The 17,428-nt window shown below is 35.7% G+C and overlaps 1 protein-coding gene across 3 annotated transcripts; it reads left to right on the top strand.

Moving 5' to 3' along the window:
* The first annotated feature begins 2,426 nt into the window (after positions 1-2,426).
* On the top strand, positions 2,427-9,921 carry LOC139839860 (polyprotein of EF-Ts, chloroplastic-like). 3 transcript variants are annotated; one of them, XM_071830057.1, is made up of 10 exons: positions 2,427-2,535; positions 3,430-4,733; positions 4,838-4,945; positions 5,109-5,213; positions 5,857-6,006; positions 6,236-6,394; positions 6,606-6,761; positions 7,122-7,277; positions 7,380-8,094; positions 9,088-9,921. In XM_071830057.1, exons 2-10 carry the CDS (start codon positions 3,524-3,526, stop codon positions 9,722-9,724), a joined length of 3,396 nt encoding a protein of 1,131 aa, XP_071686158.1. In that variant the 5' UTR covers positions 2,427-2,535; positions 3,430-3,523; the 3' UTR covers positions 9,725-9,921. The 3 variants fall into 3 exon arrangements, with proteins under 3 accessions (XP_071686158.1, XP_071686157.1, XP_071686156.1); XM_071830056.1 differs by having other exon boundaries at positions 5,103-5,213; positions 6,239-6,394; XM_071830055.1 differs by having other exon boundaries at positions 5,103-5,213.
* Positions 9,922-17,428: the final 7,507 nt, after the last annotated feature.

Genomic DNA, 17,428 nt, shown 5'->3' with positions numbered 1-17,428 from the left:
CACCCTTTTTTTTTTTTTTAATAGCAAAATGGACTAAAAACTTACAAAATGGTTCATCTATACAACTAGAAACTAACATAACAAACTGCACTGTAATTTTTTAAAAAAATTTGCAAAATGTTTAAACCGTACAACTTGAACAGATAAAAGATATAAATCAAAATCAACACTATTATAATCAACTTCATCTTCTTAACTTTATTTTTCTAATATGTTCTTTGACCTCAACAATCCAAGTATTATGATGAGTGCTCGAGTACACATAGGCGGATCAACCTAATCAATAAAGCTTCGATAAGAAAAAATAAAAAATCATTACTGCTTGTTTAGGGTACAATATAATTGCACGATTTAAAAAAACTAGGGTTAGAAAAATTACCTTTAAGGGGCACGAATAAAACCTTCTACTGGAATTTTGGTCAGTCCAAAATGTCATCATAACTAATCGCGCTCCACACATACAATCAAACATTATGAAATTGATTGAATTTGATGGGATGGTGTCATGGTACAGATGAATTAGGGTTCTTAGTGTATGTGATAAAGGAAGTAGAAAATGACTGGTGTAGATGAGAAACATGATTTATATAAGCCAATCATCTTTGTGTGTGGACGATTATACCCTCACGTGTAAAAACGTGATTATACTAACGGTCTTATTTTGACAGAAGTTAGCAAGGGTGACTAACCATGGAACTTTTGCGTGCCCAACCATGTTCAAAATAAATATCAGTGGCTATCATGAAATTTGGAGTAAACATGAGTGACCAACGGTGTAATTTTTTCTTTTCTTATCCGAAAAATAAAAAATAATTAGGTTGGTCCCAACGGTGCTTTCTTGACTCCCGCCCACCCCATCGCCCAGGAGGGCACCGCTGGCAGCGGTACGCCCAGGCAGCTGCCCTCCTCGTCTCTCTTTCAGCCCTTTGGTGAAATTTGTGTGGACGGATGGTGCTGTTAATAATATTTGTACCTTAAACTTTTATAGTTGTAACATCTTTAATATAATAATTTAAATATGTCGCAATTTATTTGAAAAAATATGTCACTGTTAGTAGTATTTAATTGACTAAATTGCCTAAATCGTCCTTATATTTAAGGTTTTTTGTCCAAATCGTCCTTGTGTTAACAAAACTGCATAAATCATCCTTAAATGCAAAATAACGTCCCAAATTAGTCCCTTGATTTTTGTTAAATTGGCTGTTAACTTCAACAATAACATGAACTATGAATGTAACATAAAGGGAGTAAAATGAAAATATTATGTTTCTTCATCCTTGAATGGTATTCATTCATAAACCAATTAACAAAATCACTAGAAATTAAAAGCAGATGAAAGCCACAAATACCCGAATCGTTTCTTATGGATCAATAGAAATTCAGAGTAGACGAAAGCCACGAATCGCACAGTACCCTTTTGATTTTCTGTACTAACAAGCTGATTAATTTTTTATGAACCTTCTTGATAAAAGTTACTACTAGTTTAACAATTAGCGGGTTGTTGATTTTATTTATATTTACGGGAAGGGATAACGTTGTATTTGGGGGGATTTGGAGAGTAAAATCGTTAAAATACAATGGAGGAAATCTTCTACTACTTATGAACTTGTTCGTATGTTTAATCATTAGCTTCTTGAGTTTTCAGTTTTCACTTTAATTTCTTCTTGATTCTTAAAATTGCATTATTTATTTTTAACATGATTTAGGCCATCAATGTTGATGTTATCCTTATTTTACATATACTGATTGAAGAATAACGTATGTATAAATACCATTATTTAAGGTGCAACATGTATTTTTTTTTGCTGGTAAACATGGTTAGTTTCTATTATCACTTTACAATGAGCAGCTTTTCTATATATTAATCTTGTAATATATATAGAAATAGAAATCATATATCATTTATGGAATTATGGGTATTACAGTCGAATTATGGATTGAAGAACTGTCACCTCGAATTTGTAATGCTGCTTTTGGATCGTATTATAGTTAAGTTGTGCTAAATACATTTAGAGTAACACGTGAACATGATATGGTCCCAAACATAATATTTTCATTTTACTCCCTTTATGTTACATCCATAGTCTATGTTATTGTTGAAGTTAATGGTCAATTTAACATAAAATAACTCAGGGACTAATTTGAGACGTTATTTTGTATTTAAGGATGATTTATGCAGTTTTGTTAACACATGGACGATTTGGGCAAAAAAACCAAAAACACAGAGACGATTTGGGCAATTTGGTCTATTTAATTTTAAGTTAGTTCTAAAAAAAAAAAAAAAGTGTTATGTGTCAACTAGTCCCTGCTTAAAATAGTGTAACTAGTTATTACTACAGGTTTCACCGTCGGCCACGGTGGCCAAAATCACAAAAATTAACGAAAAAGATAAATATAAAAAATCGTTGGATGAAGATGATGATGAGATAAGGGTTTAAAGACCCACCCACCTTTCATTTCCCTCTTTTTCATACTCACTCCATTCGCGGATAGCAAATATATCACACCTCAATCCGTAAACCTTCATTCAAAAGGGTAACTCTTCTTCTTCTTCTTCTTCTTCTTCAACTTGGGTATCTTTAAATTTGTCAAATTTATGTGTATGCCATAGATTACAACTACTGGGTCAGTCTTATTTTGTTGAATTATTACGTTGCAATGATTCTTTATAGTTTCTTGATTATGAATTGAAATCAATTTTGTGTAATCCCAATTTCATGATGTTATGTTGTTGAATATGCACTAGAAATATTGGAGGTATGTGAAAGGTGAAATTGTGGAAGTTCCTTTGTCAATTGTTATTTTTATTTGGGTGGTGATAAATGTTACAAATTGGTAGAGATTTCATCAGGAAACATTGTATAGCATAATTTACATGTTGTATTTTTGAAGTTTTGAGCTAAATTTGTAGGTTTTTTGGTTACTTGATAATTGTGGAATTGGTTAAGTTTTTAGCATTTACTAATTCCCTTTGTGTTTGATCATATGTAAACCATCCTGGTTAATTTCTTAAGCAAATTTTAGATCTTATCTTCTTATTACAATAATCTGGCCGATTAACAGCATTTGTAGGTTATTCAAGATAATGCATGCCCACTAGTAATTAAACATAAAATGCATAACCGCGTATTAGACACATATGTTTGATATGGAGTTTCATTTGGATAAATTTTGTAAATAGGTATAGGCTCTTCTAGTAATAGTAGCCAATTTACTTCTTTGGATATATATTCCTAATTTTGTATCTATAGGAGAATGATTACATATATCTGTAAGGACTATTAATGCAGGCAAATTGGTGGGTCGGCCCCTTTTCTGTTACTGTTAGCTAATTTGTAAATTGTAACCCGTCTTATCTGCTACCGGTAAAGGATGACCTAACATGACCCATTTGATTCTGATAGCCACTATGTTTTATATGGTTCACAGGTGAAGACGCTGATGAATAATTAGCCTAGTTACTGATCTAACGAAACTGAACCAAACCGGACCTAACCATACTCGATTCATCTTTGGAGTCAAGATGACGCCTGTTATCCCTTCATCAACAAGCAATATCTCTCTTATACCTGGGCCCACTTTCAGTACAAAAAAGACCATCAGTTCGATAAAATGCTGTAATCTAACAAGATCCACCAGAAGAACACTATACGCTCAAGATTGTGTATTACTGTTGTCAACATCCCTTAGATTATTTCCGCATATCAGAACGTTTGGTTTACAACACAAACAAAGATTTGCAGTAGCATCGGCTACCGAGGTCGATGTAGCTGTGGAACAAGCTGACCAATCAGATGTTCCGGTTTCTGAACAAGAGTCAGGTCAAACATCAGAACCAACATCAACGGTTGACAAGTCAAAACAAAGATCACGACCTGTCAGAAAGAGTGAAATGCCACCTGTGAAAGATGAAGAATTGGTTCCGGGTGCAAGTTTCACAGGTAAAGTAAGATCGATCCAACCGTTTGGAGCGTTTGTTGACTTTGGTGCATTTACAGACGGGCTAGTTCACGTTTCACGGTTAAGTGAGGGTTACGTGAAGGATGTTGCGAGTGTTGTTTCGGTAGGACAAGAAGTGAAGGTGAAGTTAGTCGAGGCAAATATTGAAACGGGTCGAATCGCGTTGACCATGCGGGAAAGTGAGCCCGCGAGTGGTGGTGATACGTCTCGACCTCCTAGAAGAACGGGTCAAAAGTCAAACCAGAGGCAAGAGGGGAGAAAAAGTACAAAGTTTGTGAAGGGTCAAGATCTTGAGGGTACCGTAAAGAATCTTACAAGATCGGGTGCATTTATAAATCTACCCGATGGGGAGGAAGGGTTTTTGCCCGCTTCGGAAGAAGCCGACGAAGGGTTCGGAAGTATAATGGGTACGGGGTCATCGCTCGAGATTGGTCAAGAAGTCAAAGTTCGGGTCTTGCGTATTGCAAGGGGTCAAGTAACGTTGACTATGAAGAAAGATGAAGATAATAATGCTTTGGACTCGAAGCTTCAAGGAAAAGTTTTTACAGCTACAAACCCTTTTCTTGTAGCTTTTCGTCAAAATAAAGATATAGCTTCGTTTTTGGATGATAGAGAAAAAGCCGAGGAGACAACCGAGGCTGAAGTCAAACTTGAAGCATCGGTTGACGAGACTGAAGAAGTCAAACCTGTTTCTGATGAAGAGGTCAAACCTGACATTGTGTCTAATGAATCACAAGTAATTGTACCCGTAACTGAAGAAAATGTAATTGAAGGTTTGAGTCTTACTTTTTACCCTTCTATACTCATGTAACATGCGTTTATGAATTTTTCAGTAATACATAGTTTTTTCTTCTGACATTAACCTTCTTTTTAATAGCATCGGTTTCCGATAGCATTTCAACCGAAGAGAAAGTAGAGATACCCGAGGAAACAATTTCAAGTGAACAAGTAGATGACGATATAATCCTGGAAAACGTGAATGAAGGTTTTAATTCTTTCTTTTCGGTTACTTATACTCACGATCCATGTATTTTTTTGTAAGAATACATTGACTTTGAAAAGTAGTCTTGTTAACTTAAATGTGATATCCATCTTATACTGAGAAACATTCAATGAAGTAACTGAACTTACTTATGAATCAGATTCAGATGTAAAAATCGAACCCGTTTCTGGTGAAAATGGTAGCATTACAAGTGAAGAACAAGTAGAGATACCTGAGGAGGCCCCTGTACTAGACGAAAACGTAATCGCAGGTTTGTATTCTAATTACCGATTCACATGTTTTTAATAAAGTTTTAGTTACTTAAATCCTTTGTTGATATCATAATAAGTTAATTGAGGTTGGCGTAAACTATCTGCATATATAGGATTAATTGCGGTAAACTAAAAGTACATTACTTTTAACCACAATTAATTATCAATATTTTGTTGTCCAAGTTTGTAAAGGTGCGGTCTCATTTTTTGTTGCTTGCAGTGTAGATCGAAAATATCTTGTCACCTTCAGCAACGGTTTCTATGGCTCATGTCGAGTCAACTCAGATGATCAAGCAGTTTTAGTTTAATGTTTTGTTTTTAGGTCACTGTATTAGTTGTGAGATTCCGATCTTGTTGTTTTTCTTGCAGTTTAATTGGAGGGATCTTTTTGTAATTTCTGAAATTTACTTCACTTTCATTGACGAACGTCTCAGTTAGTTCATTTACTTTGTTTTTCACCAAATAAAAAAAAATTAAAAAGAAGTTTGTTTTAGTTCCATTTCCTCATCTTGTTAATGTTCCCCGGCTTTAATCGCCGTGTTTCTTAATGTTTTTCTCTTGTTATCTTTTTTTTTTTTTTTTTTTTTTTTTTTTTTTATTATTATTATAAGTTAAGTTCTCTAACGAGTCATTCATTGTTAGTTGATGCCGAAATTCCCGATGCCGTACCAGTTGGTGAACTCATAGAGAATCAACTTGAGGAACCGGAAACAAAAGTCGAAACGGATGCCGAAATTGCGGTTCCAGTTGCAGAAGAAAAAGTTGAAGCAGTTGAAGAAACCATCACAAAAGGTTTAATTTTTACTAATTTATCATTTCCAGTATTACGTATTCACTTTAATGATGTTCATTAGTTTTGTTTTCACTAAATAAAGCATAAAAAAGAAGTTTGTATTTGTTCCATGTTCCTGGATCTAATCAATGTTCAGAGGGTTTTAAGTCTTTAACCACCAAGAATCTTTTTGTTATTTTCTTGTTAAATTATTTGTGTAAGTTAAGATCTCTAATGAATGATTTTTAGTAGATGCCGAAATTCCCGATGCCGTGCCAGTTGCTGAAGTCAAAGATAGTCAACCCGAGGAACCGGAAACAAAAGCCGAAGCTGATACCGAAATTGTGGTTCCTGTTGCAGAAGAAAAAGTTGAAGAAGTTGCTGCCGCTGTGGAAAACACGACAAAAGGTTTATTAGAAATTTATTCACCATTTCTAGTATTACGTATTTACTTTAAAAATCTTCATTAATTTTGTTTTTCACCAATTAAAAATGAGAAAAAAAGTTTGTTTTAGATCCATTTTGTGATTAGTGGTTCTGTAAGATTTCATATTGTTGTTTTCATGTTATGTTATTTTTTATAAGCTAAGCTCTCTAACGATTGATTCGTTATTATTAGAAGCTGAAATTCCCGATGGCGTACAAGTTAGCGAAGTCATAGAGAGTCAACCCGAAGAACCGGAAACAAAAGCCGAAGCTGATACCGAAATCGAGGTTCCAGTTGCAGAAGAAAAAGTTGAAGCCGTTTCTGCCCCTGTTGAAACTACCACAAAAGGTTTATTTATAACATGCTTTCTTCGAGTATTATGTAATTACTTCACAAATGTTAGAAAAATCATGTTATTATGAATTTTCCTAACAAAGTGTTGTACATAACGGTTATTTATTGACTTGTTAGTGACGATTATTGAATTATACAACCAAGTTTTTGCATGTTAATGACAACCCTAAGGGCTGTCGTTAGAAAAATCATTTTCTTTTTCACCATATAGAAAATAAATAAGAAGTTTGTATTAGTTCCATTTCCCGGATTTCGTTAATGTTCCGTGGCTTTATCCATCAAGTTTTTTTCTTTTCTTCATGTTATGTTATTTTTGTAAGTTAAGCTCTCTAATTAGTGAATTGTTGTTAACAGATGCCGAAATTCCCGATGCCATACCAATTGGCGAAGTCATAGAGAATCAACCCGAGGAACCGGTAACAAAAGCCGAAACAGATACCGAAATTGTGGTTCCAGTTGCAGAAGAAAAAGTTGAAGCCGTTTCTGCCCCTGTGGAAACCGCCACAAAAGGTTTATTTATAACCTATTTACCATTTCCATTATTATGTAATCACTTTGAAAATGTTCATTAACCAATAATAACCGCCCCCTAATAATTTTTGGGTATTATAGCAACAATATCACCGGCTCTTGTGAAGCAACTACGTGAAGAAACAGGTGCGGGTATGATGGACTGCAAGAAAGCACTTAAAGAAACCGAGGGCGATTTGGTCAAAGCACAAGAATACCTAAGAAAGAAAGGGTTAGCAAGTGCTGACAAAAAGGCGAGCCGGGCCACAGCCGAAGGTAGAATCGGGTCCTACATTCACGATAGCAGAATCGGGGTCCTTGTAGAAGTCAACTGCGAGACCGATTTCGTATCACGTGGCGACATTTTTAAAGAACTAGTCAACGATTTGGCAATGCAAGTTGCAGCTTGTCCACAGGTTCAGTATCTATCCACAGAAGACGTTCCTGCTGACATCATCGCAAAAGAAAGAGAAATCGAGATGCAAAAAGAAGATCTTTTGTCAAAACCCGAGCAATTTAGGTCTAAAATTGTTGACGGGAGAATCAAGAAGAGGCTTGATGAGCTGGCATTGCTTGAACAGGCTTACATTAAGGACGATAAGGTTGTGGTCAAAGATTTTATAAAGTCAACGATTGCAACAATTGGAGAAAATATGAAAGTCAAACGGTTTGTAAGGTTCAACCTTGGTGAAGGGTTGGAAAAGAGAAGTCAAGATTTTGCTGCTGAAGTTGCTGCACAAACTACAGCCAAGAAGGTGTCTGCACCAACAACCGAGCCGCAACCTGCAGCCACCGAAAATGTTGACACCGCAAATGAGTAAGTCAATCATTTATTAAAGTTGGGTTCGGGTCAAAATGGGCAACGGGTCAATTCTGGTACTTTTGTGTACACTGGACTCCACAATAATCTAATGAATTTTGTGCAGCAACTTCAGCACTGCTCAAGATTCGTTCTTGGTTCGGTCCTCTGTTCAAGATTCGTTCTTTTTTGTTTTTGTTTTTTTTAAACTTGAAATGATATTTAGCAGCATACAAATTTTTAATTTTTTGGTTGATTTAGGAGGTTTTATGTATAAAGATCCGTTCTTGGTTCAGTCCTTTGTTCAAGATTCGTTCTTTTTTTTGTTTTTTCCTTAAACTTGAAATGATATTCAGCAGCATACAAATTTTTAATGTTTATGATTTAGGAGGTTTTATGTATAAAAATTCGTTCTTGGTTCGGTCCTCGGTTCAACATTCGTTCTTTTATGTTTTTTTAAAATACTTGAAATGATATTCAGCAGCATACAAATTTTGAATTTTTTTAATGATTTAGGAAGTTCTACATAAAAATTCGTTCTTGGTTCGGTCCTCGGTTCAAGATTCGTTCCTTTTTGTTTTTTGTTTTTTTTAAATTTGAAATGGTATTTAGCAGCATACAAATTTTGAATTTTTTGAATGATTTAGGGTTTTATGTATAAAAAATCGTTCTTGGTTCGGTCCTCTGTTCAAGATTCGTTCTTTTTTGTTTTTTAATAAAACTTGAAATGATATTCAGCAACATAGAAATTTTAAATTTTTTGAATGATTTAGGAGATTTTATGTATAAAAATTCGTTCTTGGTTCGGTCCTTTGTTCAAGATTCGTTCTTTTTTTTTTTTACTTGAAACGATATTCAGCAGCATACAAATTTTCAATTTTTTGAATGCTTTAGGAGATTTGTGTATATAAATTCGTTCTTGGTTCAGTCCTGTGTTCAAGATTCGTTCATTTTTGTATTTTTTAATTATAAAAAAACTTGAAATGATACTAGTTTATTTTCTAAATTTAGGGCACCGAAAGCAGCAATTTCAGCCGCGTTGGTAAAGCAACTACGTGAAGAAACTGGTGCAGGTATGATGGACTGCAAAAAGGCTCTTTCTGAAACCGGGGGAGACCTTGTGAAGGCACAAGAGTATCTACGAAAGAAAGGTCTATCAACCGCTGACAAAAAATCAAGTCGTTTAGCAGCCGAAGGTAGAATCGGGTCCTACATTCACGATTCTCGTATCGGTGTCCTTATCGAAGTCAACTGTGAAACCGACTTTGTGGGTAGAAGTGAAAAGTTTAAAGAATTAGTTGACGATTTAGCCATGCAAGTCGTTGCATGCCCAAAAGTGGAGTACGTTTCGATTGAAGATATTCCCGAGAGTATTGTGAGTAAAGAGAGAGATATCGAGATGCAACGAGAAGATATTTTGTCGAAACCCGAGGGTATAAGGGGAAAGATTGTGGACGGGCGGGTTGCAAAGAGGCTTGGGGAACTTGCGCTTCTTGAGCAACCGTTTCTGAAAGATGATTCGGTTCTTGTGAAAGATTTTGTGAAGCAGACAGTGGCGGCTATTGGTGAGAACATTAAGGTTAGGAGGTTCATTCGGTTTACACTCGGTGAGTCGAGTGAGACTAAATCTGAAGAAACCGAGTCTTGAGGTTACAGAGTTGGTAGTACCAAGGTCTGTTTGAGTTTTTCAAAAGGCAGTTGTTTCTTTTTGCATTTTTGACATTGTTGGATTATAATTTTTAGAGATTTTGTCGGTACTGTGTAACATACTACAGTCTTTAAAACTTGTAACACTATCTTAAGTTACTATTCTATATTTATTTATATATAACCATTCCCGTTTTCTGTTGTGAATAGTTTGTTAGTCATATATGAAAACTAGTCTTGAAACTTATACGAATAACCCGTTTCGTGTTGTGCAAAGGTTTCAAGTTCAAATCTCACTACGAGTTCTTTTTATATGAAATCTTAGAAAGTGTACATGTAGATGATAGTACTATGTATTGGTTTGTAACATTTGTACAGAAAAGTGTTCAATTTGTTAGTCTTGATTGTTAATTGTTTCTGTAATATGTGTTACTTTATCAAAACAACTTTGCTTAAAAGATTTTTATTAGTTTAACTTTTTAACTCCAGTTGGACCAAATTCAAGTAATCTTGTTTGATCATTTCTTGTAATAAACATAAACTTATGTCCAAGTTTGAATCTTTTTTCCCTTAAATGACTCAACTAACCCGAAATCGACATTATAAAACCGGAAAAACATTCTAAATAAAAGTCTTTCAAGAGAACATCTTGCTGGACATGAATCCTCATATTCTAATGCCAAACCATATGCGCTAATCTATAACTACAAGAAATGTTAAGCTTCAAACCTGCCTTTGATCAGAGTATAACCCTAATACACAATAGCCGAATATAAAACACAAGAATAAAAACGACACAAGAAATTTATAGTGGTTCATTTTCGATATGAAACCTACATCCACTTTGGAACTAGAGAGTATTATTATTAATCTGGAGGTGATACAAAGCAAGTACATATGAGAGAGTATTTACAGACAAGGATAAAATAAACCCTAGTCTAAGTAAAACCCTAAAAACGGGCCCAAACTTATTAGGGTTGGCCAAACCCTAACTTAGTCACCAAGTAATATGCCGGCCGTATACTTAGCTTATCTGCTAAGCATTGAGAAGCCTAAATACATTAACAATCTCCCACTTGGAGGCTTCGAATATTATCGATATGCACTCTTGTACTTCTGCTTTGCAAGACTTTACTCGTCTCTTCTCTCTCTAGTTCCTGCCTTCTCTTCAATGTTCCTGAAGGGCAGTTGAAGCTATACACAACTTCAACTTATCCAGCGTTACTGGTTTGGTGAACATATCTGTTGAATTCTTTGAACCTGAAATGCTGTCCAGATTAAATGTTCCATTGCTTATCCGCTCTCTGATAAAGTGATACTTCATGCCAATGTGCTTCGTCTTAGCATAATAGACTGGATTCTTCGCTAATTTAACTGTGCTCTCATTATCACAATATAAGACATATTCTGTCTGTTTGCTACCCAGTTCTTTCATGAATGTCTTCAACCATACTAGTTCTTTACTGGCTTTAGTCAAGGCCATGTATTCTGCTTCAGTAGTAGATAGAGCCACACTCTTTTGAAGCCTAGACATCCAACTCACTGTCGTTCCTCCTATAGTGAATACATACCCGGTGGTGCTCTTGAAGGTATTATTGCATCTACCCAGATATGCATTAGAATAACCCCTGAGAGTAGTATCTCTGCCCTTGAAACATAACCCAACTTTGGAAGTACCCTTTAAATACCGCAGTATCTACTTCACTGTTTCCCAATGTTCTTTCAGCAGGGTTGGTAAAGCAACTAGATATGCATCTGTTGTGAATAGTTTGTTAGTCATATATGAAAACTAGTCTTGAAACTTGTGCGAATAACCCATTTTGTGTTGTGCAGAGGTTTCAAGTTCAAATCTCACTACGAGTTCTTTTAATATCAAATCTTAGATACTGTACGTGTAAATGATAGTACTATGTATTATTGGTTTGTAACATTTGTATAGAGAAGTGTTCAATTTGTTAGTCTTGATTGTTAAACGAGCTCTGTATTTAAAGCTCAAGCTCGTTTAATAAACGAGCTCTCATTATGTTCGAGCTCGGGCTCGGGCTCGTTAAGGCTACGCTTGAAGCGAGTTTTTAACGAGCCATCGGCTCATTTACAGCCCTATATGTGTGTTACTTTATCAAAACAAGTGTCTGCATTGATAGCATTTGCTTAAAAGATTAATTAGTACTCCCTCCGTCCCATAATAACTGTTTGACCTTTTGAGTCTTTATTCTACAACTTAGACTATATATATAGTTTCTTGTGCTATATAATATTGGTTGGAAGTTATATTAATGAAAAGACATTTTAAAACCGAATACATTCATATAAAGTTCATCAAATATTATATAGCATAAATAGAAATATTTAAAGTCAAAATTTAAGAAGAAAGACTTTGAAAAGTCAAATGGGACAATTATTATGGAACGGAGGGAGTATAACTTTTTAACTCCAGTTGGACCAAATTCAAGTAATCTTGTTTGATCATTTCTTGTAAGAAACATAAACTTCTGTCCTATTTTGAATCTTTGTTTTCCTTAGATGCCTCAACTAACCCGAAAGCGACATTATGGAACCGGATAAACATTCTAAGTAAAAGTCTTTCAAGAGAACATCTTGCTGGACATGAATCCTCATATTCTAATGCCAAACCATATGAGCTAATCGATAACTACAAAAGAAAACATAATCTGTTATTTAAAAAAGGAAGAATTGCCGGTACTCAAAATTGAAAGATTGTGGCAAAAAAAAAAAAAAAGAAAAAAAAAGAAATGTAAATTCAAAATATGCACTCCCGTGTACAATACTAAAAATTATTGCAGGGGATCGTAACCAGTTGGAGCAGGAGAGATAGTTAGAATCGGTCGGTTCGTCTCAAACCCGTAAAATGATGGGTCTTCACAAGGTATCATTAAAAAAAGCAGCAGGCTTTTCATGCATGAAGTATAAATCAGCAAGAAATCGATTCAAGTGCACATGATTGACACTGAAAGTGTCATCAACCTCCACCTATAAATATCTTATCTGTAAATATAAAAACAAAAACTTTATGATTGAGTTTGAAACCATTTGGCAAAAGAATGGGCGTATTGCAGATTAGATGATAATCAAAACAATACAAGATGAAAGATTAAACGCCAAACACTTACAAATCTTATTAGACACTCAATTGATTACAGATTACATGAATAGAAAAGTGTTAGGATATTAGGACCCAAACAACGCAAGTGATTCTTCAAGATCACTCACTCACTTAATGAACGAAAGAATATAAATGCGGAAAAGTAAATCGACACAAGATATAACGTGGTTATATACAATCGTTGTGATTGCTTTAGTCCACGGACCAACTAGAGAATTATATTTACTGAATATTTGTGTGTGTTAGTTACAATGAGAAACAATGGGCTCCATTTATAGGAGAAACAAGAACATAGAAACTTCAACTTGATCTTCATATGGCGTTAAGTAATCATCATGCTAGCCAACTAGTTAATCTTTACACCTATCAATGACATGATCACAACCACAATTAATGGTGTAAAGCAACTCAATAAGCACCTAAAGTGCTAATTGAATCAATCAAGATCGGATCTCATGTGTGCAAGTGGACAGCTTGCTGCCAGAAAGGAGATGCGCCGCATCTCCTTATGATGCGCCGCATCGGTTAGCTTTGATGCGCCGTATCCTTTTGAAACGCCGCATCCAAAACTCTCGTCATTTTTTGCTGCATGAATATGCCGCATCCATAAGTGATGCGCCGCATTTCACCTATTTCACGCATCCCAAAATCTGCAAAATTCGTGCGAGTCTTAGGTACACTTTTAGTGGCACTTGCAATGACATCCCCCTTTTAGTGGCACTTTGCACTATCATTTAGTGGAACTTTTTCCAACTTGTTTAAATGTCTCCACACTCCAACAATCTCCCACTTGGAGACTTTGAACAAAACCCCAATCATCTCAACGATCTAACCAAGAACATTAAACCACCTTTGATACCGCCAAATTTCATTTGGGACACGCACACTCAACACATACTTCGGATGAGCAGACTTTCGATAAAAGGTCTTCAACACTACTTGTTAAACTTGTAACATTAGCTCTCTAATTCTCTAGTTATGGTCTTCTCTTATCAAGTCATGAGAAGACCAATTGAGGTAATGCAAAACCTCAATTTTTCTGTCGTAACCACCTTAGTAAACATATCAGCAGGATTCTTCGTACCAAGGATTTTCTCCAATAATAAAGTACCATCATTTATATGTTGTCGAATAAAATGATACCTTATCTTAATGTGTTTCGTACGACTATGAAACACCGGATTCTTCCCAAGATGAACCGCACTTTGATTATCACAATACAGGACGCAATAGTCTTGTCTTTTACCCAATTCACCTAAGAAGTTCTTCAACCAAACAAGCTCTTTAGAAGCTTCCGCAATAGCCATATATTCGGCCTCGGTGGTTGACAAAGCAACACTCTTTTGTAGTCGAGACATCCAACTAACTGCTGTCTTCTCCATTGTGAAAACATAACCTGTAGTGCTTTTTCCCAAATCATCACATCCACCCAACTCAGCATCCGCATAACCCCTAAGTATGAGATTGTTTTTGGAGAAACACAATCCCATATTAGAAGTACCTTTCAAATAACGAAGCAACCATTTGACCGCTTCCCAATGCTCTTTCTCCGGATTAGACATATAACGACTTACAACTCCCACTGCTTGAGCAATATCTGGTCTTGTACAAACCATGGCATACATAATACTACCCACGGCCGATGCATATGGAACCTTTTCCATATCCATTTTGTCTTTTACCGTCTTTGGTGATTGACTTTTCGATAACTTAATCGTGCTACCCAAAGGCATAGAACGAGCCTTTGAATTCTCCATATTGAACCTCTCTACTACTTTCTCAATATATTTGGATAGAGACAAGTATAGAGTACCCTTCACACGATCACACACAATACTCATGCCAAGTATTTGCTTAGCACCACCAAAATCTTTCATCTCGAATTCACGGGAAAGTAATCCCTTCAACTTATTAATTTCGGACATGTTGGAACCTGCAAGTAACATGTCACCAACATACAACAATAAGATTATATATTGTAACATCCCGCGTTTTTCCGTTAAATTTAATTTTAACACCGTCTTTTTTTTTTAAAACATAATCTTTCGTATTTAAAGTAATAGTTTCCGTGAGTAACGTTCATTATATTTCCGCTATTTAATTATAACATCACTCGGTTACTCGAGCGTTTTTAAAATATTTCGTTGGTTAATTCCCGCACCCGCTTTGAAACTTGAGGGACCGAAGTTGTCAAGTGGGCAAACTAGTTGACTAGGTCAACTAGTCAACCCACCATTCTCATCCATTCAATCCCTCCATCTCTCTCCCTTTTCTCTCTAGCTCAAGAACCCCATTTCTCCCAACTTCACTAAATCATCATCTAAATTCGATCTAGGAGGCTTACAACAAAACAAATTACATTTTCGTGATCCTCTCTTCATCCTCTACGATTTGATACTAACTACACCGATTTTGGGTAACATTTCTAAAACTCTAGATTTCTTTAAATTCGTGTTTTTGACTTGAAATGTTGTTAGTTAGTGTCTATGGCTCGTGTCTAGCATGATTATATGATTTGTATGCTCGATCTTGATGTTTTGGTGTAACTAGCTTGAAAATGAAAAGTGGATGCTTAATCCTTGATTTTGGATGAGTTAATGTTGTTAGATTGTTAAAGTGCATGTTTTAATTGTGTTACTAGTATCATTAGCCACATTTGGATGTGTAGGTTGATTAAGGAAACTTCAAAAACCCGATTAATGATTTTGTGATGTTTGACTAGGGTTTGATAGTTCTTGACATGAACTTTTGGATGCTTAAATGCCATGGGATGTTAATTGTTAGTGTCTAGTAGTAATGTATGCTTCATTACCTTCAAAACGGCATATCGTATGTGTAAATTGGATTCCCGAATCATAAAATACGTTTTACGAACTTGAAACTTGAAAACAAACCTTTCTCGATCAATTGACGAGTTTTCGTTTATTGTAAATGATGTTTTTGATTGATGATATGTGGTTAGTTGTATTCCTTGTCGAAATAGCGTTCCGATGATATAAAATACATGTTCTAATTGTTTGCGGATCATAAAATGTGATTGTTTGTGTTTTGGTTCGTGCATACTTTGAAGACTGACCAGAAATCCCTGCACAGAGGGTGGCGCGGCGCGCCCCTTCCCCGCGCGGCGCGCCGATGTGCCTGGTCAGATTCTGACCTCCTCGTCCCGTTTCACGTGAAATGTTTGACTAGCTATCGACCTCCGATTCACATGAAACTTGTTCTAATATGCTTATATATGAGTAAAAACCTCAGAAAAATAGTTCGGGACCGAACCCGAACGCGTTGACTTTTTTTTTCGTTGACTTTGACCAAGTTTGACTTTTAGTCAAACTTAACCAAACTTTTAATGCAATCTTCCTAACATGCTTTTATACTTGTATCTTGCATGAAACTTGACAATTTGCTTCACATGCTACATAATCGAGTCGTGTCGAGCCATAGGGCTAATTGAACACATTTCACCCGACCTTGTGTCGTAACCGGTTAATTGATATAACTTACTTGTTTAGGTCAAGGTTAAGCAACTTTCATGCACACGTTTACTTGTTGAAGTACTTTTATACTCGTGCACTCGAGGTGAGATCATAGTCCCACTTTTACTCTTTTTGAACTTATATTGGGATGAGAAAACATAAACGATTCTTTTGAACTAAGTGAACACAAGAACGGGAAAACAAACATTCTACATACGAGTTTAGAACAAAATCCTCAATTCGATTATCATTAGTTACACTTGCCGGGTGTAAGCGAGAACTTATGTTATATGGCCATATGGGTTTGACAGCCCTCATCCTTGACGGTTCGCTACCGTCTACGGATGAAATATATTTTCGAGAATCAGTGTTTGTTCTAGCACTAAGTGATGGGGTATACAATGGAAGGAATGTTAAGCTTTGATAATTGGGTGCTCGTGAAACAAACTTTTGGAATGTATTACTATTATTTCATTGATGCAAATCTTGTGGTTCACTTGTACTTACTTACTTAAACCTATGATTTCACCAACGTTTTCGTTGACAGATTTCTATGTTTTTCTCAGGTCATGCACGATATGTGAAACATGCTTCCGCTTACTATTTGATACTTGCATCCGATGTCGAGTATACATGCATTTCATGGAGTGTCTTTTGACTTTACTTTAAACCGTGTCGCCTAGATTTCAATCGTACTTATAACGTTGTAACTTAACTTTTGGTTGAACAATCCTTGTAAACTTTGAAACAATCTTTATTTTGAAATGAAGGCTACATATTTTGGTCAAACGTTATCTTAAAGACTTATAATCAGGTAATGGGACCCACGTAGCCGACGCCGTCACTTGACGATTTGTCGGGGTCGCTACAGTTGGTATCAGAGCCTTGGTTGTAGGGATTTAGAGTTCATTTGTGTCCACCCCGAGTCACAGGGTACATAGGTGAATCTAGACTACAACCGGCATATAGACTGAAGTAGGAATTATTTGACTAATTGTGCATTTATACTCGAACTCTTCTATCATATCTAACTCGTATTCGATCTTGATCTTACGTTGATAAATTTTGTTGATGCGCCACCTTGACTTTATGAAGTAATGTTAAATGC

This window comes from Rutidosis leptorrhynchoides, chromosome 4 (genome assembly GCF_046630445.1).
Source record: "Rutidosis leptorrhynchoides isolate AG116_Rl617_1_P2 chromosome 4, CSIRO_AGI_Rlap_v1, whole genome shotgun sequence".
NCBI classification, from domain to species: Eukaryota; Viridiplantae; Streptophyta; class Magnoliopsida; order Asterales; family Asteraceae; genus Rutidosis; species Rutidosis leptorrhynchoides.
The sequence above is the reverse complement of the archived record's forward strand: the minus strand, read 5'-3'. Positions and strand labels throughout refer to the sequence as shown.

Bases quoted from the DNA above. Each gene is read 5' to 3' on its own strand.
- LOC139839860 (XM_071830055.1), top strand. From the start codon at position 3,524: ATGACGCCTGTTATCCCTTCATCAACAAGCAATATCTCTCTTATACCT. The intron at 6,395-6,605 runs GTTTATTAGAAA...CGTTATTATTAG, and splicing joins TGTGGAAAACACGACAAAAG to AAGCTGAAATTCCCGATGGC. The intron at 6,762-7,121 runs GTTTATTTATAA...TGTTGTTAACAG, and splicing joins TGTTGAAACTACCACAAAAG to ATGCCGAAATTCCCGATGCC.